At 34.9% G+C, this 26,430-nt stretch overlaps 1 protein-coding gene across 10 annotated transcripts in view; it reads left to right on the top strand.

Annotated features, from left to right (window-relative positions):
- NEK1 (NIMA related kinase 1) overlaps window positions 1-26,430 on the top strand; it is a 204,644-nt gene that overhangs the window by 78,874 nt on the left and 99,340 nt on the right. For 6 of the 10 annotated variants that reach the window (XM_008000241.3, XM_008000242.3, XM_008000238.3 and 3 more), the window contains 4 exons: window positions 16,321-16,404; window positions 16,840-16,923; window positions 17,370-17,447; window positions 18,008-18,103. In XM_008000241.3, coding sequence (XP_007998432.3) covers window positions 16,321-16,404; window positions 16,840-16,923; window positions 17,370-17,447; window positions 18,008-18,103 — 342 coding nt within the window. The remainder of the gene's footprint in view (window positions 1-16,320; window positions 16,405-16,839; window positions 16,924-17,369; window positions 17,448-18,007; window positions 18,104-26,430) is intronic. The other 4 variants (XM_008000243.3, XM_037993745.2, XM_008000240.3 and 1 more) reach the window with 1 other exon arrangement.

The raw sequence follows: 26,430 nt of genomic DNA, 5'->3' as shown, positions 1-26,430 counted from the left end.
TGGTTACAATTTCTTAATGCCTTCTATAGAATTCTTTTCTTCTCAGTCTTTAAATGCCAATATTCTCTGCGGCTCTGTCTTTGCTATTTTCTCACTATAAATAATATCCTGGGGCGATCTCACTGATAATTCTACTAGATGACTTGAAAATCTGTAACTCAGACTACTCTCCTAACTTCTGTCCTGTTTATCCAGTTGCCTTCTGGATGTTGTTTCCCAGGTGGTGCATTGGCACCTCATTTTTTGAACATTTCATTTTCAAATGATCATATAGTAATATAGACTTTTTTCCAGGAATTTTAACACATGTGTAAATTCATGCAACCAGCACCACAATCAAGTTACAGAACAATTCCATCAGCCCCCTAACTCTTACGCTATCTTTCTGTAGTCACACTCTCTCCTTCTACCCCCAACACCTTGGCAACCATTTTGTCTTTTCCAGAGTGTCTTGTAAATTGTATGTATGTATACATACAGATGTTCCTTGACTTATGATGGGGTTACATTTTGATGAACTATTGTAAATTGAAAATACTTAGTCAAAACTGTATTTATTGCACTTAACCTACGAAACATGGCTTAGCCTGGCCTACTTTAAACGTGCTAAGAACACTTACATTAGCCCACAGTTGGGCAAAATCATTTAACACAAAGCGTATTTTGTAATAAAGTGTTCAATATTTCATATAATTTATTGAATACTGTACTGAAAGTGAAAAACAGAATGGTTGTATGGGTACTTAAGGTACATTTTCTAGTGAATGCTTTTCACTTTCACACCATTGTAAAGTTGAAAAAGCGTAAGTTGAACTATAGTAAGTTGGAAACTGTCTGTACACGTACTGGTATGTTGTAACCTTTTGTGACTGGTTTCTTTCTTGCACCATAATGATATTCATGCCAGTTGTTGCATGTGTAAATAGCTTGTTTAATTTTGCTGCTGAGTAGTACTCCATTGAATGGATGTACAACAGTTTGTTTATCCATTTGCCAGTGGTGAGACATTTGAGATGTTTCCAATTTTTGGTATTTATGATTAGAGCTGTTTTGATCATTTATTTACAGGTTTTTGTGTGAGGTCAAGTATTTATTTCCATAGGATAAATACCCAGGAGTGGGTTTGCTGGATCATATTGTAAGTGTACATTTAACCTGATTTTTTAAAATCTTTTTTTTCCAAAAGTGTTTGAAACATTTTGCATTCCCATCAGCATTGTACTCGAATTCCAGTTGCTCTGCATCCTCATCAGCATTTTTTGTCAGTGTTACTTTAGCCATCTAAACAATGTGTAGGGATATATCACTGTGGCTGAATTTGGATTTCTCTAAATGTTAATGATGTTGAATATCTTTTCATATTTGCCATCCTTATATCCTTTTAGAGAAAGGTCGTTGTCCATTTTAATTGTATGTTTTCTTATTCTTTAGCTTTGAAAGTTCTATTATATTCTCTGAATACAAGTCTTTTATTGGATAAATAATTTGCCAATACTTTCTCCTAGTCTGAAACTTAGCTTTTCATTCCCTTAACAGAATCTGTTGCAGAGGATGAGGTTTTAATTTTGATGAAGTCCAGTTTGTCATTTTTTTTGTTTGGATCATGCTTTTCATGTTATGTCTGAGAACTCAGCTTATCCAACAATCATGAAGATTTTTTATTTTTTCTTCTAAAGTTTTTATGGTTTTCATTTCTACCTTTAGATTTATGATCCAGGAAGAAGACATTTATTATAATGAAATACACATAGCATAAAATGTACTCCCTTAATCTTTTTAAAGTATACAGTTCAGTGGCATTAAGTACATTCACAACGTTGTCTTCATTGATTTCTGTTTTGCTCTTTTTTTATTTTTAAATTTTTATGGATACATAATAGTTGCACATATCTGTGGGGTACATGTGATATTTTGATTCAAGCATATGATTTGTGATGTCTCGTTTTTTGAGGTAGCAACTTAAAACATTGAGTTGAGACCTTTCTTCTTTTCTGATAGTGGTATTGCATTTTATAAATTTCCCTCTAAGCATTGCTGTAGCCATATTCTACAAATTTTCTATGTTGTGTTTTCATTCTCATTCAGTTCAAAATGTATTCTAGTTTTTCTTGAGATATCGTCTTTGGCCCATGGATTACGTAAAAGTATTCTGTTTAATTTCCAAGTGTTTGAACATTTTCTTATTGTCTCTGTTGTTTTCTAGTTTTATTTCATTTTGGTCATAGGACATACTTCGTAGAATTTCAGTTAGTCCTTTTACATTTGTTAGGGTTTGTACTTTGATCTAGTGTATGATCTGTCATGGTGAATGTTCCACATGTACTTGAATGGAATGGGTATTCTGCTACTGTTGGGTGGAATATTAGTTTTATTAGATCCATTTGGTGTATGTTTTATTCTTCTTGATCCATACTGAAAGCCTGTTTACATTCTATTTGATACTAAGGAAGTCTTCAAATATAATTGTGGATTTGTCTGTTTCTCCTTTTAGTTCTGTCAGTTTTTTCTTTCTTTGTTTTCTTTTGCAGTGTAGCAAGTTACCACAGTTTAGCAGTTTATCTCACAGTCTCTGTGGATTAGGAGTCTGGGCACAGCTTAGCTAAGTCCTCTACTTAGAGTCTCACAAGACTGTAATATGGTTAGCCAGTATGCATTCTTATCTAGAAGCTCATTTGAGGAAAAATTTATTTCCAAGCTCTTTCATGTTAGAGAATTTATTTCCTCATGGCTTAATGAACAAGGGCCCCAGCTGCTTTCTGGCTGTTGACTTGAGGTCTCCCTCAGTTCCTAGGGGCCACCTGCATTTGTAGAGACATTTCTTGACACATGGACATCTTCAACATGTCTACTTACTTTATCAAGCAAAGGCAACCTCTGGAGGGTGTATGCTAGCAAGGGTAGAATGGTATATAACGTGACAATTACAGGAGTGACATCCATTACGTTTGTCATAGTCTGTTGGTTAAAAGCAAATCACAGGTCCTCCCCACACTCTCAGGAGGGGATTTTACAAGATTATAAACATTAGGAGCTGGGCATCATGGAGGCAATCTTAGAGTCAGTAAGGCATGCCCTTGGTATTTTTTTGTTTTGAAGATTTTTTTAATGGTAATATACCCATTCCAGCTTCTTTTGTTTACTGTTTGTGTGGTATATCTTGTTCCCTTTTACTTTCAATTTACCTGAATGATTGTTTGAGGTGAGTTTTTTATAGTGAATTTGTGGTTGCTTTATGTGTTTGTAAAAACTCTAGTCTAACAATTCCTGTCTTTTCATTAGTGTGTTTAAGTAATTACATTACAATTATTATACTTAAAGACAATATAATTATTGATATGTTAGGATTTACATCTCACATTCTATTATTTGTTTTGTGTTTATACTCTATGATTTTGTTTCTCTTTCCATTTTCCTGCTGCCTTTAGATTATTTGAACACTTTTTAATATTCCATTTTAATTAATCTATTGTGATTTTGGCTATATTTTTCTTTTAGTATAACTTCTTTGTGGTTGCTCCAGGGGTTAAAAATACATACTTTTTACAATCTGTTTATAAACAATATTATACTATTTCAGTTGGAACACAGAAATCTTTCCAACATAGTAGCCTCTTTACCCTCTCCCCTTTATGGTGTAGTTGTCTTGTATTACATTAGCACACATTAAAATAACACCAGGAAATGTTATACCATTGCTTTTAACTGTCAAACATGTTTAATAACTCTAAGAGAAAAGGAATACTTCGTTATATATTTATACAGATACTTATTTCTATTACTTTTCCTTGATTCCTAATGTTTCAAGTTTTCTTCTTCTTTCCCTTTCCCTGAAGAGATTCCTTTAGCAGCTCTTTGAGATCAGGTCTGCCAACTATAGATTCCTTTACTTTATTTGAGAATGTCTTGTTTCATCTTCATATCTGAATGGTGTTTTCACAGGATGCAATATTCTTGGTTGACTGCATATTTCTTTTCTCACGTAAAAATGTTACTTTCTGGCTTTCTATCCTCCATAGTTTTCAGTGGGAAATTCTTACATGAATATTCAAATGCTTTTTCTCCTGTAGTTAATGTTTTGTTACCCTCTGGACACTTTCAATATTTTTTCTTTGTCTTTAGTATTCAGCAGTATGATTAAGTCGTCTCTGGAAATGGATTTTGGGGGATTTATTCTATTTATGGTTTGCTAGTTTCTTGAATTTACAAGGTTATGGATTACACGAAACTTGTCATGTTTTAAGCCATTATTTCTTCAAATATTTTTTCAACACTGCACTCTTTCTCTTCTTCTAGTTCTCTGATGGCATGAAATGTTAGACTTTTTGTTTTTCTCCCACAGGTTTGTAAACCTTTTAAAGAGGTTCTAACAGATTCAGGTCTTAAGCCCAATATGTGTTTCCTGATATTTTAAAATATCAAATAAGCCTGAACAGTTATGATTAAATTCTGAGTCTGAAGGATTAACCCTCTGGAATTGGTAACCTGCTATAGTTAAGTTGTTTGAACAGTATGTTTTATTAACTGTTTTGGGAAACCACAGTGAATTAAAACATGCTTTCTATGGGCAAATGTAAATAGTTTTTAGGTTGAATTATAGTTTAAAGAAATGTATTTCAAAATAATTTTATGTGCTTTTATTTACTTTTGTTGTTATTATTATTATTTTTATTTAGAGATGGAGTTTCCCTCTGTCACCCAGGTTAAATTGCAGTGGTGCAGTCTATAGCTCACTGCAGCCTCAAACTCTTAGGCTCAAGTGATCCTCCCACCTCAGCCTCCTGAGTAGCTGTAGCTGGGTCTACAGGTGCTTGCCATCATGAGTGGCTAATTTTTTAATCTTTTTGTAGAGTTAGGTCTTGCTGTGTTGCCCAAGCTGGCCTCAAACTCCTGGCTTCAAGTTATCCTCCCATATCAGTCTACCAAAATACCGGACTACGTGCATGAGCCACACTGTGACTGGTCTCATGCTTTTTGATGAATTTAAAATTTTCCCTGTAAAGGTAACTGAAACTTTAAAAAAAAAAAAAAAAAAAAAAAAAAAAAAGGGCGGTTTAGGGAAACTCTGTCAAGAAGACTTCAAGCCAAATGTTATTTGTTGGTGGTGGTTTTGTATTTATGTGTGTGTCAGAGGGAAGGTGGATTTGCTCTGGCCATTATTAATAAAATTAATTAAAATGATTGTAAATCTAATCCTGATAGTAAGTCTTTGTAGTGAGAATTTTTATTCCAGTATTACTGATTTCAAAACTGGCCCAGAGTTACTAGTACTTTGCCCAAGATTACGTAGTAATGCCCAGAAACAGGGTGCAAACCCAGAATGTCTGTCTTTCAAGATTATGCTTTTAGCCGTTTTACTATGTTGTTTGTTCCTTTTTAAATGGCGTATTACTATTTGCTTTAGTTTAAGCAAAACTTATAGATATGGCAGCATTGCAAAGCAAGGGCAGGCAAATATTTTTCCTGTAAAAGGCCAAATAGTAAATATTTTAAGCTTTAAACCATATGGTGTTTTGTACAACTGTTCAACTCTGCCATAGTAGTAAAAGACTAAACAAATGAGTGTGACTGTGCTCTAGTAAAGCTTGATTTTGGAAATAAGACAGCAGACTAGATTTGACGTGTTGATAATAGTTGCCGATCTTTGCTATAGACTATCCTGTATAGTAAATTAGTTCTTCAACACTGTTTATTTTGAAAAGATTATTTTCTTCAGATCTTCTTTAAAAAATATTCCTTTATTATTCTAAAATAATGTTTGGGCTGGGTGCGGTGGCTCATGCCTGTAGTCTCAGCACTTTGGGAGGCCGAGGCAGGAATTCGAAACCAGCCTGGCCAAACATGATAAAATCCCGTCTCTACTAAAAATAAAAAAATGGCCGGGCGCGGTGGCTCAAGCCTGTAATCCCAGCACTTTGGGAGGCCAAGATGGGTGGATCACGAGGTCAGGAGATCGAGACCATCCTGACTAACATGGTGAAACCCCATCTCTACTAAAGATACAAAAAAATTAGCCGGGTGTGGTGGCAGGCGCCTGTAGTCCCAGCTACTCGGGAGGCTGAGGCAGGAGAATGGCGTGAACCCAGGAGGCGGAGCTTGCAGTGAGCCGAGATAGTGCCACTGCACTCCAGCCTGGGCGACAGAGCAAGACTCCGCCTCAAAAATAATAATAATAAATAAAAATAAAAATAAATAAATAAATAAATAAATATAAATAAAAATAAAAAAATTTAGCCAGGCATGGTGGTGCGTGCCTGTAATTCTAGCTACTTGGGAAGTTGAGTGCGGCAGGAGAATCTCTTTAACCCGGGAGGTGGAGGTTGCAGTGAGCCAAGATCACACCACTGCACTCCAGCCTGGCGACAGAGCGAGACTCTTTCTCAAACAAAATGAAATAAAATAACATAAAATAATGTTTGGTACATAGAAAATAATATGTATAATATATGTGTAAATTAAAAAGCAGAATAATATACCCAGAAGATTGAATACTAATAAGTAGCTTGTGTACTCTTCCCTAACTCAAGGATTGGCAAACATTTTTCTGTAAAGGGCCAGATAGTAAGCATTCGTGGCTTTGCTTGGCCATAAGGTCTCTATCATAGCTACTCAACTTTGCATTATAGCACAAAAGCAGCCATAGGTAATATGTAAATCAGTAAGCATGAATGTGTTCCAGTAAACTATTTATGGGCACTGAAATTAGAATTTCACATAATTTTCATGTGTTATGAAATATCCTTCTTTTCATTTTTCCATACCATTAAGAATTTGAACACCATTCTCAGCTTTTGGACCATACAAAAACAAGTGGTGGGCTGGATTTGGACCATGGACCATAGTTTTCCAACCATTATGTCATCTTTTTTTCTCCACCTTTCCCTGCAGGTAGCCATTATCCTGAATTTTGAATTCATCATTCCTGTAGATTTCTTAAAATACTCTTTTTCACACACATATGTGTGATTAAACAGTACCTTGCTCTGTTTTATTTTTGAGTATTATAAAAATTATACCGTTTATAGACTGAGACATTTTTCATTCAACATTTTTCTTTTTTTTTTTTTGAGATGGAATTTCACTCTTGTTGCCCAGGCTGGAATGCTGTGGCACGATGTTGGCTCACTACAACCTCCACCTCCCGGGTTCAAGCAGTTCTCCTGCTTAGCCTCCCAAGTAGCTGGGATTACAGGCATGCACCCCCACACTCGGCTAATTTTGTATTTTTAGTAGAGACAGGGTTTCACCATGTTGGTCAGGCTGGCCCCGAACTCCTGACCTCAGGTGAGCCACTGCGCCCGGCCCATTCAACATTTTTCTAAGATTCATTCATATTTTCAAGTATTGCTGTATGACATTCCATTGTGTGACTGTACCACAATTATTCTCCTGACAGTAATTAATTATTTAGGTTGGTTCCAGTTCATCTTTGAACATTCTTGTAGATATATCCTGGTACACATGTGCAAGAGTTTTTCTTGGTTATCTTCTGTTGAATAACCTAACAGAAGAACCTCTGAATTTTACAAAAATGATGAAGCAGCATTATTTCCCTTGAGAAATGTTACTTTCTTATTAACTCACCTTAAATCATACTGTTTTTATTTATACTAATGGAAAACCTACCTTACAAAATGTGCAGTTAACTGTTAAACTTTTCATTCATTCTTTCATTCATTCGTTTAATTTTATACAAACATTAATGACTGTAATATGTTAAGTTTCATGCTAGCAGGAAAATATAAGCGGTAAAGGAGATAGACAAGTAAACCAACAATTAAGTAATAATAACTATTTTTTGAAAGCTTATTATGCCAGGCATCATGTGAAGCAATTTATATGCATTCCCTCTGTATTAGTCTGCTAAGGCTGCTGTAACCAAAGACTACAAACTAAGTGGCATCAACAACACAAATTTATTATCTCAGAGTTTTCAGGGCAAGAAGTCCAAGATCAATGTGTCAGCAGAGTTGTTTCCTTCTGGGGACTTTGAAGAAGAATCTGTTCCATGCCTCCTTCCTACCTTTTGGTTATTGGATGGCAATTTTTGACCTTCCTTGGTATATATTACCAGCATCCTGATCTCTGCCTTCATTTTCATGTCATGTTCCTCCTGTGTGTGAGTCTGTCTTCAGATTTTCCCTGTTTATAGGGACACCAGTCCTACTGAATTAGGACCTGTCCTGATGGCCTCATTTTAACTTGTCAAACATCCTATCTCTAAATAAGGTTAATTCTGAGGTACTAGGGGTTGAGACTTTAACGTACGAATTTATGAGGGGCACAGTTCAACATAACAATCTCTTAGTCTTTCCAAAAATCCTGGGTAACTCTGTCAAACTTTGATGTGCTAGTCACGTTATAGAGTATGTTGCAGTGTAAAAACCCTAGCTATCAAAAAGTAGTTTCTGCCCAAGTCCAAAAAGAATGGCATAGACTCACTTTTCCCTGTTCCTTCCTTCTAAATCTAACTAAATACCCTGGAAATTATTTAGCATACAATTATAATTGGATTATAAATGCCAGAAAGAAGGTGAACTGGCAAGAGACCTCAGGACTTGAGAAATAACATTGGAGTTCTCTGGGTTTTCTGTCTCATGTATATCTTGGACCGGGTATTAGAGAGGCCTGCAACCCAGATCCACTATAGACAAAAAACAATATTAAACAAGAAAAGCCTGCTCTTACTCACCAAAGGACCGGAAAAGGGAAATCCCAACAAAGATAGGGAACCTCAACATTTTCCTGACCCCAGGGACCTGATGAATGATTCAAGCTCAGGACAGTGATGAAGCCTCAGGCTATCCCAGCCCCCCTCCACAGCTTGTTCATGGTACCTCCACCATGGAAGTCTCCCAGGAAGAGCTGGTAGCCCAGAGAACCAGCTTCCATTCTCACAAGACAGCAGCAGCAGTGATTAAGTAGGAGCTCCAAAAGCACCAGAAGAATGAAGCAGACCAGAATAGTATCACAAGTTTTCAGAAAACCGAACTGCAATTGGAACTAAAGCCCACAAAAGTAGGCTAGAAGCTGATTGCTAAACTTTGAGAGGCTACTTCCTGCATAAAATAAATTAAGCAGGACTATGAGTCTTCTAACATAATAACTTGTCAAACCAAGCTGAATGCAGCAAAAACACAATTTGTGTGAGAAATGACATGGATTTGACATTCACATCAAGATGAATCAGATGTAGGGATTACCTGACAAGGGTTTCAAAGTTGCTGTGATAGAAATGCTTACAATCAATTATCTTAAATTATCTTAAAATGATAAAAAGGGAAAACCTCAGCAAACAAATAGAAGTTTTAAGGAAGAATTAAATGGAAATTATAGAACTGAAAAACACAATAATCAAAATTAAAATTCACAGATTAGACTCAGTAGTACAGTGGAGATGATGACAGAAGATAGAATCAGTGAATTGAACAGCAGAGTAAAAATACTGAAAATTATCAGTCTCGAGAATTTATAGGACAATACAAAAATTTAACATTGTATCTTCAAAGCTTAAAGGACAGGAGAAAGGGTGTGACTGAAAAATATATTTGAAGAAATAGTGACTGAAAATTTCTCACATTTGGTGAAGACATAAACCTACAGATTTAAGAAGCTGATCAAACCCTACAATAAGATAAACTCGAATCCACACTAAGAAATGTTTTTAAAAAGACAAATCTGAAAAATGGGAGAGAGAAATTACACATTCCATATGAAAGTACACCAATTTGAATAACAGCAGGTTTCTCATCTGAAACCGTGGAGTTTAGAAGGAAGTAGTACAACATTTTTCAGGTGCTGAAAGAAGAAAAACTACTATCAATCTTTAATTCTATATCTGACCAAAACTGTCCTTTTGGAATGAAGTGGAAATAAAGACATTCTCAAATGCAGGCAACTAAAAGAATTTGTTTGTAATAGAGCAAAATTAAGTTACTAAGGACAAAGAGATAAAAGGAGACATAGTAACAAAATAATCATGCATTAAGAAGTTATTGCAATCCTAAATATGTATACACCAAATAACCATACTTTAAAATATAGAGAGCAAAAACTAATAGAGCTGAAAGAATAAATAAACAGGTTCACAATTATAGTTGGAGACTTGAACATCCTACTCGCAGCAATTGATAGAACTACTAGACAGAAAATCAGCAAGGATATAGAATAGCTAAACACCATCACGAACCACCAAGATCTAATTTGCACTTACAGAATATTCTACCCCACAATAGCAGAATACACATTTTAAGCGCCCATCAACAATTCAAGATATTATACTGAATTATAAAATCTTTACAAATATGGAGAACAGTGGAATTAAACTAGAAATCAGTAGCAGGAAGGTGACAGGAAAATCTCCAAACATTTAAAAATTAACACACTTTCAAATAAACCATGGGTCAAAGAGGAAATCTGAAAGGAAATTTAGATATACATAGAACAAAATGGAAATAGACACACAACACACAAAAATTTGTGAGATAGAGCTGAAGCATTTCTGTGAGGGAAATTTATAGCACTAAATGCAGACAGTAGAAAAGAATAAATGTCTCAAATCAATGTAAATTCCTCACTCAAAATACTAGGGGGAAAAAAAGAGCAAAATATTCCCAAATCAGGAAGAATGAAGGAAGTAATTAAGAATAGATATCGTTAAAATTGAGACCAGTAATACTATAGAGTAATGTAATGAAACAAAAAACTGACTCTTAGAAACATAAAAGTGAAATTGATAAGTCTCTAGCAAAATTGACAAAGATGAAAAAGAGAAAAGACACAAATCACCAATATCAGGAATAAAAAAATGGGTATAATTACAGATCTTGTAACAATTAAAAGGATAAATTCAACTTTACATTCATAAATTTAACAACTTAGAAGAGATGAACCAATCTATAAAAATCATAGACTACCAAAACTTACCCAAGTTGAAACAGATATCGTAAATTGTCCTATAACTGTTTTAAAAGTTGAATTCGTGATTCAAAAGCTATTGAAAATCTCTGGGCCTAGATAGTTTCACTGGAAAATTTTACCAAACATTCAAAGAAGAATTAACACCAATTTGTTACAACACTACAATCTGTTCCCAGAAGTAGTAGTGGAGTGAATACCAGTCAACTCATTTTGAGACTGTATTACCCTAAAACCATAACAAAAGACAGCACAGAAAAGCAAACTACAGAGCAGTATCTTTGATGAAGTTAAATACAAAAATCCTCAATAAAGTTTTAGTAAATTATATACAGCCCCAACCAAGTGAAATTTAGTCTAGATGTACAAGTATTTTACAGTATTAAAAAATCAATGTGATTCACCATATCAACAGGCTAACAAAGGAAATTCATGTGATTACATCAATTGATACAGAAAATCTTTTGAAAAAATTCAGCACCCATTCATGATTTAAAAAAATAATAACTGTCAGCACACTAGAAATACAGGGGAATGTTCTCAACCTCACAATAGGCATCTGCAAAAACCCTGCATCTAATATTATACAGATGGAAGACTGAATGATTTCCATGTACAATTAGGGAAAAGGCAAGCATGTAAATTTTACCACTCATATTTGACATTGTACTATAAGTTGTAGTTACTGCAATAAAGCAAGAGCAAGAAGAGGCATACAGAATTGAAAAGATCAAATAAAGTTGTTGCTATTTTGAGTTGATATGATTGTCTGCATGGGAAATCCCAAGAACTCTACAAAAATACTCCTGAAACTAAAAAGTAAATTCATTATAGTTGCAGGATACAAGATCAGTACACAAAAATAAATTGAATTTATATATATTGACAATGAACAAGTGGAAACTGGTACAAAAAAAATGTGATGCCATTTACAGTTGTTCCAAAGAATATGAAAAATAATGCTAACAAAACATATGCAATATTGAATGCAATTAAATGACAAAATGCTGATGAAAAAAAAAGTCTAAGAAGACCTAAATACTTGGAGAGATACATTGTTTATGAATCAGAAGACTCACAGTAGTAAAAATGGCGATTCTTAAATTGATCTATAGAGTTAACGCAATCCTTACTAAAATCTCAGAAAATATTTTTTAATGTAGACAGGCTTATTTTAAAATTTATACAGAAAGTGAAAGACCTTAAAGTAACTAAAACAATTTTTAAGAACAACTTGGGAAGAATAACTCTTCCTGATGTTAAGGCTAACTTATAGCTACGGTAATCAAAACAGTGTAGTAGTGGCAAAGGGATAGACACATAAATCAGTAGAACAGTATGGAGAGTCCCAGAATAGTTGCATACAAATATATATGCCTAACTGATTCTTGACAGATACATAAAAGCAATTCAGTGGAGGGGGAGTACCTTTTCAATATTATTGTGGAAGGAACTGGACATCCATAAGCTCTATCAACCTTGACCTAAACCTCAAACCATATAAAATAATTACCTCAAAACAGATCATGGGCTTTCATATGAAACTAGAAAACTTCTAGTAAAAAGAGAAGAAAATTTTGGGACCTAGTACTAGGCAAAGAGTTATTAGACTTGACACCAAGAGCATAATCCAAAAAAGGAAAAGTTAATAAACCAGGCTTTATCAAAATTTTAAAATCTGGCTCTGCAAAAGACCCTGTTAAGAGGAAGAAAATACAAATTACAGATTGAGACAAATATTTGTACAGCACTTATCCAACAAAGGGCTTATATTTAGAAAACATAAAGAAGCATCAAAACTCAACATTAAACATAAAAGATCCAGTTAGAAAATGAGGAAAATTTATAAAACATTTCACCAAAGAGGATATACAGGTGGCAGGTAACACATGAAAAGATACCCAAATCATTTGAAAGATACAGACTTAAACCACAATGATGTTATCACTTCACACCTATCAAAATGGCTATAATAAAAAAATAGTGATAAAACCAAATGCTGATGAAGTTTTGGAGAAACTGGTCAGCTATACATTGTTGTTTGGAATGTAAAATGATACAGTCATTGTGCAAAATAGTTTCATAGTTCCTTTTTAAACTAAAAATGGACTTCATACCAAGAACCAGTAATTTCATTCTTGTGCATATGTTCCAGAGAAAAGAAAACTTGTTGTCACTTAGAAACTCATTCATGAATATTCATAGAAACTTTATTTGTAATAGCAAAAGACTTAAAACTACCCAAATGCTCTTTAATGGGTAAATGAATGAAAAGACTATCATAACACTATATCCACCCCCATGGAATACTGCTTTGCAATGAAAAGGAATGAACTGTTGATGCATTGCAATACCATGGATGGACCAAATATAATTATATTGAGTGAAAACAGTCTCTAAAGGTCACATACTGTGTGAGTCTACATAGAAATTATGACATAATTATCAAGATAGAAAACAGTTTAGTGGTTGATGGGTTAGGGATGGAGGTAGTGAATGTAGCTATAAAGTGTTCCAGTAATAATACAGCTAAGTGTCTTGATTAGGGTGGAATTAATATAAGATGACATGAGTGACAAAATTGTGTAGATGCATGGCACAAATAGAAGATTATGTCTATAATTTGAGTCAGTGTGAGTTTCCTGATTTTGATATAATGTAGTTATGCAAGATGAGAAATTTGGGAAAGGCTGGGTGAAAGGGAGCACAGGACCTCCCTGTATATTCTTTTCACCTTTCTGTGTATCTATAATATTTCAAACTAAAAAGGTTTTAAAACTCCAGAGTAACTCAGATTCTTGTATTTCTCAAATCTCATGAAAGAAAGTTATCTTCTATAGCAATACTCAGTTCACTACCGTCCACTCCCCTTAACTCTGTAGATTCTCCCATATGCCTTTTCAGAATTTATCTCACATCTTTGCCCAGTGCTGCTTATTTCTTATTTTCCTTCACTTCCCCAACTCTTTGACCTATATGTATCTCAAAAGCTCAAATACTGATAAGCTATTGCAAGGACCTTCTTGAAGAGGGAAGAAAACTGAGTGAGTAAAGGCCCTTTGTCCTGCTGCAAAAGAAGAAAGGCAGGGCATGCTCTTACAGTAATATTTTTTGCTCTGGTACACCCGAGAAGTAGATGTTTTTATGCCTAGACTTAACAACAAGTTTAAGCAGTTTTGTTTAAGATCAGCAGTGTTTATGTGATGTTGACAAAAACAGATTTCAGAGTCTGTATGTATTTCATGTTCTTAACTAAAATATACTGCCCTTCCACAATTATAATGCACTGCTACTGTGAAAGGTATCTATAAAGAAATGGTATGGAAGGTCAAAGGAAGCACACTTAACTCCCTAGAGAAGGCTTTGAAGAGGCTTCTGGGGTGATATACTTGGTTTGAGTTTTGGAAGATGAGTAGAGTTACCCATCTGAAGAGGATGAGTGAGATCATGGTACAGTCTACAGACCACAAGTAGTTGTCATAGCCAGAATGTAGGATTTATGACTGAGCAGTGGCAGAGATGAGACTTGAAATGGCTAGATCACAAGTGGCTCTACTTGCCATTCAACAGAATGTGAATTAAAGTCTGAAGATAATAGTAACCATTGAAGGATTTGTGTGGGATTAGATGTGAAAGAGAAAGGTTACTCTCAGTGCATTGTAGAGAATGGAATTGTGGGATGTGAGACTAGAGGTAAGATAAGTTGGGAAACTCATTTAGCAATTTAAGAGTCGAAAGAAGAGAGGCTGAGCTAAGGCAGAAACTGAAATGATAAATTATAGAATTATTAGGAGATAGAGTTGGTAATTTGGCATATTTGAGTATAGTAGGTAAGAGGCAAATGTAATTCCTAGTTTGTTGAGTGACTGGTCATGTTCCATAACTGAATTGGGAATAAGATTATATAGTAAAAAGAAGGATAAAGTCAGTTTTATAAATTGTCTGAGGTAGCTTTGCTGCATAAACAGTTGCCCAGATGTCAGTTTAACATATACAGAAAGCTGTAAAGAGAAAAGGGCTACAAGGTTTGGGAATTGGCAGCATATGTTAAAGCCTGGGGATGAGAAGAGAAGGAGGGCCAGAAAATGAAACTCTAGAAAATATTGACATTCAGCAACAAGCCAAGGAGAGAAAAGCCTGTGAAAAATAGTGACAACTGGAAGAACCCAAGAGAGAGTGGCGTTATAAATACTGAAAGAGAAGACAGACTTTTTAAAAATGTGTGCATTATAGAACATTTGTATAGTGGAGTGTTATGAATAGTATATAGTCACTTAAGAATAGTGTTTGTAAGGAATATTAAATGGATGTGGGAAGAGATTCAAGATATAATATTGTCTGGATAACTAGTAAAATACCAGTTTTATAAAAATAAACATGTACGTATTATACATATGCAGAGAAGGAAATTTGGAAGACAGTACCCTCAAATTTTAAGTTTCTCAGATGGCAGAATTATAAATGATTCACATTTTATTTTTTAATAAACTTTCTATAATATGTATTATGTTATGACAGAAAAAATACATATATAAATTAAGTGGATTCAGTCAAAACTAATTTCCAGTGGAAATGTTAAATGCAAAAATCACTCAAAAGTGTTCATTTCAATTGTGAAGTAGAAAGTCATTGGTGACCTTAGAAAATTTTCAGAGTCATAGTGGGATCAGAAACTAGATTGTAGTGAGCTAAAAAAATGACTGGGAAGCAGGAAAATTGAGATGATGAATATAAAAAGCATACATTCAATAAGCCAATAAAAAGACATTTGACAGGAAAGTGGGACTAAAGAGGTTTTTTAAGAGAAGAACTTGAAGCATGCTTGTACGCTGAAGGAAGAGGAAGTATATAAACTATGTTCGGAAATGAGTCCATTTGTGATTGGGTTTGACCATTTGCTGTATAGTAACTGAACATGCCTGAGTGCACTGGAGAGTTTGGTTGAGATCTCTTAATTAATATACAACTGATTTGTTGAATTCAGAAAAAGTGATCTCAAATATCTTATTTTGTATGTGTTTACTATATATGTAGACATATGTCTAAATGGATTGGCTGTTTATAGAGGAAAAATTTGGATTGGGGTTTAACCTCCAAAGCCATGATTTAAAACAAGCAAACAAAACAAAACAAAACAAAACAAAAACCCCTCTTAAGTGACTAATACAAAGATAGCTGGTCTCTGTTTTGAATAATTGTGTTTGGGGCTTAATTGGTTCCTTCTGTTCTCACTGAATATATATTTCAAGTTGACATAGGAAAACACCAGGGTTTGTTATCACAGTTTATCATCAAGAAATGGTCAGTACTTGCCAAAAGAAATAAAGTAGCACCTGGATATTCCTTGGTAAGATAATAATGTAGCCTTAGTCATTCTTTAAACTTAGTACATTAAATGATAAACAGGGAATCCTGCAAAACCTGGCAGCTATGTATGGAGGCAGGCCCAGCTCTTCAAGAGGAGGGAAGCCAAGGAACAAAGAGGAAGAGGTATGCTTCCCGCATGTTCGCTACCTCCATCACATAGCCATTTTTGAATTTATTGCCTTCTTTTCTTGCATGGTTTAAATTCTTAACAATTATTTGAAGATTTTGTAGGTCTATAGGGACCTGTTAATATATTTTTGACTGACATTCTGTGTCATAATTTTGACCCGTAACTTATTCAGTATTATGATTTCAGTTTCTTTTCTTTTGATTAAATTAAAAATATTTAATTTTATGATGTATTTCTTTCTTTTCAGAAATAAATTGTTCTTAATTAAACACTTGAAAGCTAATATTACATTTCCATTAACCGGATTTCAGAACTTTTATTTCTTGTGTTCAAATTAACACTGTTCCTTAAATTTAAAAAAATCTAGCAGTAAAAATGTCAATAGCTGTACTTTACATTATTGTGTTGGGGTTTTTGCCTCTTTGTAGGTTTATCTGGCAAGACTGAGGCAAATAAGACTACAGAATTTCAATGAACGCCAACAGATTAAAGCCAAACTTCGTGGTGAAAAGGTAGGTTGAAAAACTATTTTTTTTTGAAGAAATTGAATGATATCATAGTAGATTAACATTTAAAATGCTGTGCCATTAACAACAACAACAAAAACTGATGATGATAGTGGAAGTTCAAAGATCAGAAAACTACACATAAAGTAAATCTTATTTATGTGATATTAAATTGATAAGACCATTTGTTCCTGAGGAATTCTGAGAGGAAAATGTAACTAGTATTCAGGGGAGGATTGCAATGCATTTTATGTCATTATCTTTTTGTTCCATTGTTCTTAAAGGCTGATAGTGGTGGAGAGTTCAGTTGTAGCTTTAGGAGAAAACTAACAACGTTAAATGATTTCCATTTTATATTTTTAGGTTTTAGTTTATTCCTTATCTTTCACAGAACTCTGCACTCAATTTGATGATTCTATCCTAAGTGATTTGCTTATCTACTTATTTTGTAGAAAGAAGCTAATCGTTCTGAAGGACAAGAAGGAAGTGAAGAGGCTGACATGAGGCGCAAAAAAATCGAATCCCTGAAGGTATAGAATAGAAATGATACAGGTTTTCTTAGAGAAAATTGGAAGCTGAGATAGAACATTGTGTTCTTAAGTTTTGCATAGTTATATCACTTTATTCTCTTCCTTTAATTTTTCTTTCATCTTTCTCCTCCACTTTTTGGTTTCTAAAAATAGTATTTTTCTCTTTTTGTATTGTATTTATGAAAATAGATAAAACCATGGCATAAATACGTGAAACTATCATATAAGTAATCTCGAAAAAAATGGTAACCTTAAAAATGAAAAATCTGCAAATATACATCCCCATGAAGGTAAATGAAGTCTATGTATAATAATTGTTTTAAATTTTTACATTTTTTTGCCTTTATTTTCACTCAACAAATATTTATTGAACACCTGCTATATGTCAAGGCTGGTTCTAGGTGCTAAAGATTTAGTGAGCTTACATTTTTATTGTAAGACCACATGCATACTTCTTTTTTGGCTAATAAGTAAATATCTTCATAGACCTGGCCAAAAAAAAATAAAAACCTGTGCCCTTCTTTCTGGTAACTCGTTTTGTTAATTGTTTTTATTTTTAGGCCCATGCAAATGCACGTGCTGCTGTACTAAAAGAACAACTAGAACGAAAGAGAAAGGAAGCTTATGAGAGAGAAAAAAAAGTGTGGGAAGAGCATGTAAGATTTAGCTCATATTCTTAATCCTGGTTGTATTAACATTTTTATAGCTCTTCCTGGATAGTACATCAGTATTAATTTTCTAATGCTTTTTTTATGTGTGTTTTTTCGTTCTCATTCTCTCTCTCACCCTTTCTCATTACCTCTCTCAGTCTCTCTCTCTGTCTCTCTCGCATTTAAGAATAATCAGTGTGGAAGTCATTTGGGATATTGATTTGAAGTCAGAGCTAATTTATTTTATTTATCTATCATTATTATTTTTTGAGATGGAGTCTCGCTCTGTCACCCAGGCTGAAGTGCAGTTACACAATCTCGGCTCACTGCAACCTCCGCCTCATGGGTTCAAGCGATTCTTCTGCCTCAGCCTCCTGAGTAGCTGGGACTACAGGGGCATACCACCATGCCCGGCTAATTTTTGTATTTTTAGTAGAGACGGGGTTTCACCATGTTGGCCAAGCTGGTCTCAAACTCCTGACCTTGTGATCTACCCACCTTAGCCTCCCAAAGTGCTGGGATCACAGGCATGAGCCTCCGCGCCGGGCCCTTATTTTATTTTTAAATTTTCAATTTACTATTGCCAAGTAGCTTATCGAAATCCCAGCCTAATTTAATGACTACACGTCTTTCTGCCACTGATTTATAATGCTACTTGTAAGATTTATTAAATTCTTATATATACCAGTGAATGAATCTATAACAAGTAGGTATCAAGCTATATCTTCCTTTGGGCTTTCTCCTTTGATCTATTGCTCTGTCTTTTCTGCCAGTACCTCGTTGTATTAGTAATTATAGATTTACAGTATGCTTTAATTTCTAATAGAATTCTTTCCTCATTTCCCCTTTACCCTCTTTTTTTACACTTATTATTCTTAGTTATTTACTTTCTTTTTCTTTACCAGATAAATATTTAAGGTAATTCTTGTTTCTTTTTTTTTTCAATCTTGTTGTAATTTTGATTAGTATTATATTAAACCTACAAGTTAAGAAGAATTGACATAGTTATAATAGTTTATATACAGAAACAAGTTAAATTTCTACATTTACTCAGTTTCTTTTATATCTCTTACACAAATTTTGATCATTTTCACATTTATCTGTTGTATTTCTTATAAAGATTATTTCTAGTTTATAATTCCATTTCAATCTTCAAAGGTTTTTTTCCTAACAGAATATTGCTAATATTTGCAGACATTTTGGGTTTTTGCTTATCCTCTTATCCAGTGAGTTTGTCTATTCTGCCAATTTTAAGTAATTTTCTGGGTTTTAGCCTACAACTAGATCATTGGCAAATAGTCGTGATATACATCATAGTAACAACAGTTCCTGTAGTTTATTGCTTATTATATGCCAGGCATATTATAACCACTCTACTATTGACCCATGAACAACATGGGGGTTGGGGCCCTGGCCCCTTGCACAGTCAAAAATTCACATGTAACTTTTGATTCCCCACAGACTTTACTACTGATATCCTACTGTTGACTGGAAGCCTTGCCAGTAACATAGAGTAACATGTATTTTATATGTTATATGTATTATATGCTGTATTCTTACAACAAAGCTAAAGAGAAAATATTATTTAAAAAATCATAAGGAAGAGAAAATATATTTACTATTTTTAAATGGAAGTGGATCATCATAAAGGTCTTCATCCTCATCTTCAGGTGTAGGCTGAGGAAGGAGGAGTAAGAGGGTTGGTCTTGCTGTCTTGGGTGGCAGAGGCAGAAAAAAAATTTATGTGTAAGTGGATTTGTGCTGGTCAAACCTGTGTTGTTCAAGGATTAACTGTATATTTATTGTTTTTTTTTAATCCTTACAACTTTACAAAGCATATATAGAAAGGATAAAATAATTATATAAAATATCTCCAACTAACGGCAGAACAAAGATTTGAACGTGGATCTGCCCAATGTTGAAGACTTTTTCTTATGCTGTTTCCCCTGCTTTCTGTAAGTTGTGCCTTATAAAAAAATTTTTTTTACTTTTAATTTTTGTAGGTACATGGTAGATGTATATATTTGTGGGATACATGAGATATTTTAATACAGGCATAAATGCATACTAATCACATTAGGGTAAATGAGGTATCTATCACCTCATGCATTTATCCCTTCTTTGCATTTCAAACAATCCAATTACACTCTTTTAGTTATTTTAAAATGTACAATAAATTATTGTTGACTATATTTACCTTGTGGTGCTATCAAATACCGGATCTTATTCATTTTATCTAATTTTTGTACCCATTAACCATTCTTACTTTCATGCACTACCCTTTCCAGCTTTCGGTAACTGTCATGTTCCGTTTCCATGAATTCAATTGTTTCATTTCTTTTAGTTTCCACAAATAAGTGAGAATATGCAAAATTTGTCTTTCTGTGCCAGGCTTATTTCACTTAACGTAATAGAACTCCACTTCCATTCATATTGTTGCAAATGACAGGATCTCATTCTATTTTATGGCTGAAGAATACTCCATTGTGTATATGTCCCACAATTTTCTTTATCCATTCACCTGTTGATGGAGAATTTGGTTGCTTCCAGATCTTGGCTATTGTGAATAGTGCTGCAATAAACACGGGAGTGCAGATATCTCTGATACACTGCTTTCTTTTCTTTTGGGTATATACCTAGCAGTGCGATTGCTAGATTGTATGGTAGTTCTATTTTCAGTTTTTTGAGGAACCTCCAAACTGTTCTCCATAGTGGGTATGGTAGTTTACATTCCCACTAACAGTGTACGAGTATAAGAGGGTTCCCTTTTCTCCACATCCTCGCCAGCATTTGTTATTGCCAGTCCTTTTGATAAAAGCCATTTTGACTTGGGTGAGATGATATCTCATTGTCATTTTGACTTGTATTTCTCTGATGATCAGTGATGTTGAGCACTTTTTAATATACTTGTTTGCCATTTGTATGTCATCTTTTTAGAAATGTCTATTCAGATCTTTTGCCCATTTTAAATTGGATTATTAGATTTTTCCTATTGAGTGGTTTGAGCTCCTTATATATTCTGGTTATTAATCCCTTGTCAGATGGGTAGTTTGCAAATATTTTCTCCCATTCTGTGGGTTGTCTCTTCACCGTGTTGATAGTTTCCTTTGCTGTGCAGAAGCTTTTTAACTTGATATGATCCCATTTGTCCATTTTTGCTTAGGTTGCCTGTGCTTATGGGATATTACTCAAGAAGCCTTTGCCTGGACCAGTGTCCTAGAGAGTTTCCCTAGTGTTTTCTTTTAGTAGTTTCATAGTTTGAGGCCTTAGATTTAAGTCTTTAATCCATTTTGATTTGATTTTTGTATATGGCAAAAGATAGGAGTCTAGTTTCATTCTTCTGCATGTGGATATCCAGTTTTCCCAGCACTATTTATTGAAGAGACTGTCTTTTCTCCAACGTATATTCCTGGAACATTTGTCAAAAATGAGTTCACTGTAGATGTATGGATTTATTTCTGGGTTCTTTATTCTGTTCAGCTGGTCTGTGTGCCTGTTTTTATGCCAGCACCGTGCTGTTTTGGTTACTATAGCTCTGTAGTATAATTTGAGGTCAGGTAATGTGATTCCTCCAGTTTTGTTCTTTTTACTCCGGATAACTTTGGCTATTCTGGGTCTTTTGTGGTTCTATATGAATTTCAGAGTTTTTTTTTTATTATTTTTACCAAAAAATTTGGTAATCTGATAGAAAATGAATTGATTCTGTAGATTACTTTGGGCGGTGTGGACATTTTAATGATACCGAGTCTCCTTCCATGAGCATTGAATGCCCTTCCATTTGTTTGTGTCATCTATGATTTCCTTCATCAGTGTTTTGTAGTTCTCCTTGTAGAGATCTTTCACCTCCTTGGGTAAATGTATTCCTCTGTATTTTTGTGTGTGAGTGGCTATTGTAAATGAGATTGCATTACTGATTTCATTCTCAGCTTGAATGTTATTGGTGTATGGAAATACTACTGATTTTTGTACAATGATTTTATGTCCTGAAACTTTACTGAAGTCGCTCATCAAGTCTAGGATTTGTGGTGGAATTGTTAGAATTTTCCAGATACAGAATTAAATTGTCCACAAAGAGATAATTTGACTTTCTCTTTTCCTATTTGGATGTCTTGTATGTTTTTCTCTTGCCTGATTGCTCTGGCTGGGACTGCCAGTACTGTGTTGAATAGGATTGCTAAGAATGGAATCCTTGTCTTGTTCTAGTTCTTAGGAGGAATCTTCTAACTTTTTGCTCATTCAGCATGATGTTGGCTGTGGGTTTGTCATAGGGGGTTCTTAATATTTTGCGATATCTTCCTTTGATGTCTAATTTGTTAAGTGTTTTTATCATAAAGGGATGTTGGATTTTATCAGATGCTTTTTATGTGTATATTGAGGTGATCATATTCTTTTTTTAAATTCTGTTTATGTGGGGAATCACATTTATTGGTTTGTGTGTGTTGAACCATCCTTGCATCCCAGGAATAAGGCTCACTTGATCATACAAATTTTCATTTTAATGTACTACTGGATTTAGTTTGCTATTATTTTATAGAGGATTTTTGTATCTATTTTCATCAGCAATATTGGTCTGTAGTTTTCTTTTTTTGTTGTGTCCTTGCCATATTTTGGTATCATGATGAAATTGGTCTTGTAGAATGAGTTACGGAGGAATCTCTCCTTAATTTATTTTCAGTAATTTCAGTAGGATTGGCATCAGCCTTCTTTGTGTATTTTGTGAATCTATCTGGTCCAGGACTTTTTTTTTATTGGTAGTTTTTTTTGTTTTGTTTTGTTTTTATTACTGATTTAGTTTTGTACTCATTAGTCTGTTCAAGGTTTCAGTTTCTTCCTATTTCAATCTTGGGAGACTGTTTCCAAGAATTTGTTTATTTCCTAATTTTATAGTATGTGCACATAGAGATGTTCATAGTAGTTTCTGAGGATCTTTTGTATTTCTGTGGGATCTGTTGTAATGTCACCTTTGTTATTTCTGACTGTGTTTATGAATCTTCTCTTTTTTTCATGTTAATCTGTCCAGAAGTTTATTAATCTTGTTTATCTTTTTAAAGAACCAACTTTTGTTTGATCTTTTCTATGGCTGTTTGGTCTCAATTTAATTTAGTTCTGCTCTGATTTTAGTTATTTCTTTTCGTCGGCCAGCTTTGGGTTTAGATTTTCTTCTTCTAGTTCCTGTAGGTGTGACATTAGGTTGTTAATTTGAGATCTTCCTATTATTTTTGTATAAGCATTTAATGCCATAAACTTTCCTTTTAACCGCTTTTGCCATATCTCAGAGGTTTTGGTATGTAATGTTTCTACTTTCATTAGTTTCAAATTTTTTTTTAAATGTCTGCCTTAATTTTATTGTTTCCCAAAAGTCATTCAGAAAGCAGGTTGTTTACTTTCTATGTATTTGTATGGCTTTGAGAGTTCCTCTTGGTATTGATTTCTATTTTTATTCTACTGTGGTCCAAGAAGATGCTTAATATGATTTTAGTTTTTTAAAAAATTTATTGAGACTTGCTTTATGACTGAGTATGTTGTCAGTCTTAGAGTATGTTCTGTGTACAGATAAAAAGAATGTATATTCTGTGGTTGTTTGGTGTAGTGTTCTGTAGATGCCAATTGGGTCCAACTGGTCAAGTGTCCAATTTAAGTCTAGAATTTATTAGTGTTGGGCCTTGATCAGTTTAATGCTATCAGTGGGGTGTTAAAGTGTGTCCGCTATTATTGTATGATATTATTGTATGTCCCTTTTCTTAGATCTAGTAGTAATTGTTTATAAATCAGAGTCCTTATGTGTTGGGCACATATATATTTAGGATAGTTAAATCCTCTTGTTTAATTGAACCTTTTATCATTACGTAGTGCTTTTCTTTGTCCTTTTGTACTGTTGTTGGTTTAAAATCTCTTTTATCTGATACAAGAGTAGCAAGCCCTGATCTTTTTTGTTTTAAATTTGCGTGTTCTTTCTCCATCCCTTTACATCAAGTCCTTTGGGTGTCATTACATGTGAGATGGTCTCTTGAAGATAGCAGAAGGTTGGGTCTTGTTTTTTCATCCAATTTACCATTCTGTCTTTTTAGTGAAGCATTTAGGTAATTTATGTTCAGTGTTAATACTGATATGTGAGGTTTTCTTCCTCTCGTAGTGTTAACTATTTGCTTTGTCGTCTCAATTGTATAGTTGCTTTATAGTGGCAGTAGCTTTGAACTGACATGTACTTTTGTGGTTTAGTGAGTATCATTCTTTTATTTGCATGTTTAGAACTCCTTTGAGCATTTTTGTAGGGCCTATCTAGTGGTGACAAATTCTGTTAGCAATTGCTTGTCTGGGAAAAACTTTATTTCTCCTTTGTTTATGAAGCTTACTTAGCTTGGCAGGCTGTGAAATTCTTGGCTGGCATTTCTTTAAGAAGGCTAAAAATAGGCCACCAATGTCTTCTGGTTTGTAAGATTTCTGCTAAGAAATTCGTTGTTAGTCTGATGGGATTCCCTTTAAAAGAGGCAATTTAGTTCTTTTCTCCAGCTGCCTTTAAGATTGTTTCTTTCACATTGACCTTGGCTTGTCTGATGACTGTGTGCTTTAGTGATGGTCATCTTATATAGTATCTCACTGGTGTTCTCTGAATTTCTTGTATCTGCATATCAATCTCTCTTGGAAGACTGGGGAAGTTTTCCAGAATCATACCCTGAAATATGTTTTCCAACTTCCTTACTTTCTGTTTTTCTCTTGCAGGAATGCCAGGAATTCATAGATTTGGTTGCTTTACATAATCTTATATTTCTTCAAGGCCTTGTTTGCTTTTTTAAATACTTTCTCTTTATTTTTGTCTGACTGGGTTAATTCAAAAGATCAGTCTTTGAGCTCTGAAATTCTTTCTTCTGCTTTGTCTAGTCTGTTGTTAAGGTTTACAACTGTATTTGAAATTCCCATAGTGAGTTTTTTAATTCCAAAAGTTCTGTTTGGTTCTTTGTTAATATCGTTATATCATCTTTCATGTCCTGGATCATTTTTCTGGCTTCTCTGTATTGGATTTCAACTTCCTCTCAGATCTTGTGGAGTTTCCATGCCATCAATATTCCAAGTTCTGTATGTATCATTTTAGATATTTCAGTCTGCTTAGGATTCATTGCTAGGGAGCCAAAACGATCCTTTGGAGGTGACAAAGCATCCTGGCTTTTTGTACTTCCAGAGTTCTTGCACTGATTCCTTCTCATCTAACTGAGCTGACAATTCTTTTTTTGGATTTGTGTTTATTTGGATGGAACTTAATTTTTTCCCCTTGAAGGTATAACTGTGATGTATGTTGTATGTGCTCGATGGGCTTCTTTTCTGGGTGCTTTCAGGGGGCCAAAGCTCCATATGGGTTTTTTGGTTACAGGTATGTTTCTGAGGTGGCTTTCTCAGATGCTGTTTTTTGTAGTTTTTGCTTGGTGGTGTAATTCAGGCTGCAGTCCAGTAGACGGTGCTGAAGAGTAAGATCCAGCAGATTTATTTAGGCTCTGTTCACTTTCTTTGGGCCACCAGAGAAGCCCAGAAAGGGCCACTGGGTCCCCACAGAAAGAACTGCTGCTACTTCCACAATCATGCACTTTAGCAGGGTGAGAAGGCAAGAGATGACCCCCTTCTCCTCGTTTGTTCTGAGGCATTAGTGGTGCCTGTAATGTAATGGGGAGCTGAGCAAGAAGACATGAGGCAGATGAGAAGAGAGGTAGCCTTTATTGGGCTCGCGGGCAAGGTTCACTGGTCCCCTAGGAGGAGGGCTGAGGAAGTCACGCTCCGGGCGAGTATTGGGGGCCTTTTATAGGGTGAGGTAGGCAGGGTTTGTAGGTTTTGGTTTTCCTGAGTTAGGTTTCGATCTCTGAGGAATGACGCGTCCAGGAGCTTGCGCAGAGTGGGGGTTTTTTGGCGGGCACGGGCTTTTTTCGCGCGCTAAGAGTCTTAGCAGGACGTGAAGGGCAGGAAGTCCTAACAAAGGGCCTGCTGTGCCGGCTGATACCGCCATGGTGGATCTAGATTACAACAGTGCCCCCTTCAGTGATTAGTGCTGCACCCGCATTTCCTGTTTCCCATTGGTGGCTTTGACAGGCTCCTCTGTCTCCTCCCTTAGGGACAGTTTGTGCCAAGGGTTTGATCTGGGGGAGACCCCAAACTCCCTGAGAATCTGCTGGTGTCATGTACTTGCCAAAGTCAGAGTAGGTTGTGTAGTATGTCTGTGGGTGGTGGTGCAGTGGCTCAAGGGCAGAGGATCTCCAAGTAAGGGAATGGCACCACAGGTACACAACTGGTATGACAACTGCCATCTCAGTTTAGGTTGGAGGTGGGTACAGCATGGCTAAGTCCGCTGC

This window comes from Chlorocebus sabaeus, chromosome 7 (assembly GCF_047675955.1).
Source record: "Chlorocebus sabaeus isolate Y175 chromosome 7, mChlSab1.0.hap1, whole genome shotgun sequence".
Lineage (NCBI taxonomy): Eukaryota > Metazoa > Chordata > Mammalia > Primates > Cercopithecidae > Chlorocebus > Chlorocebus sabaeus.
Note: the sequence above shows the minus strand (reverse complement) of the source record. Positions and strands in the feature narration are given on the sequence as shown.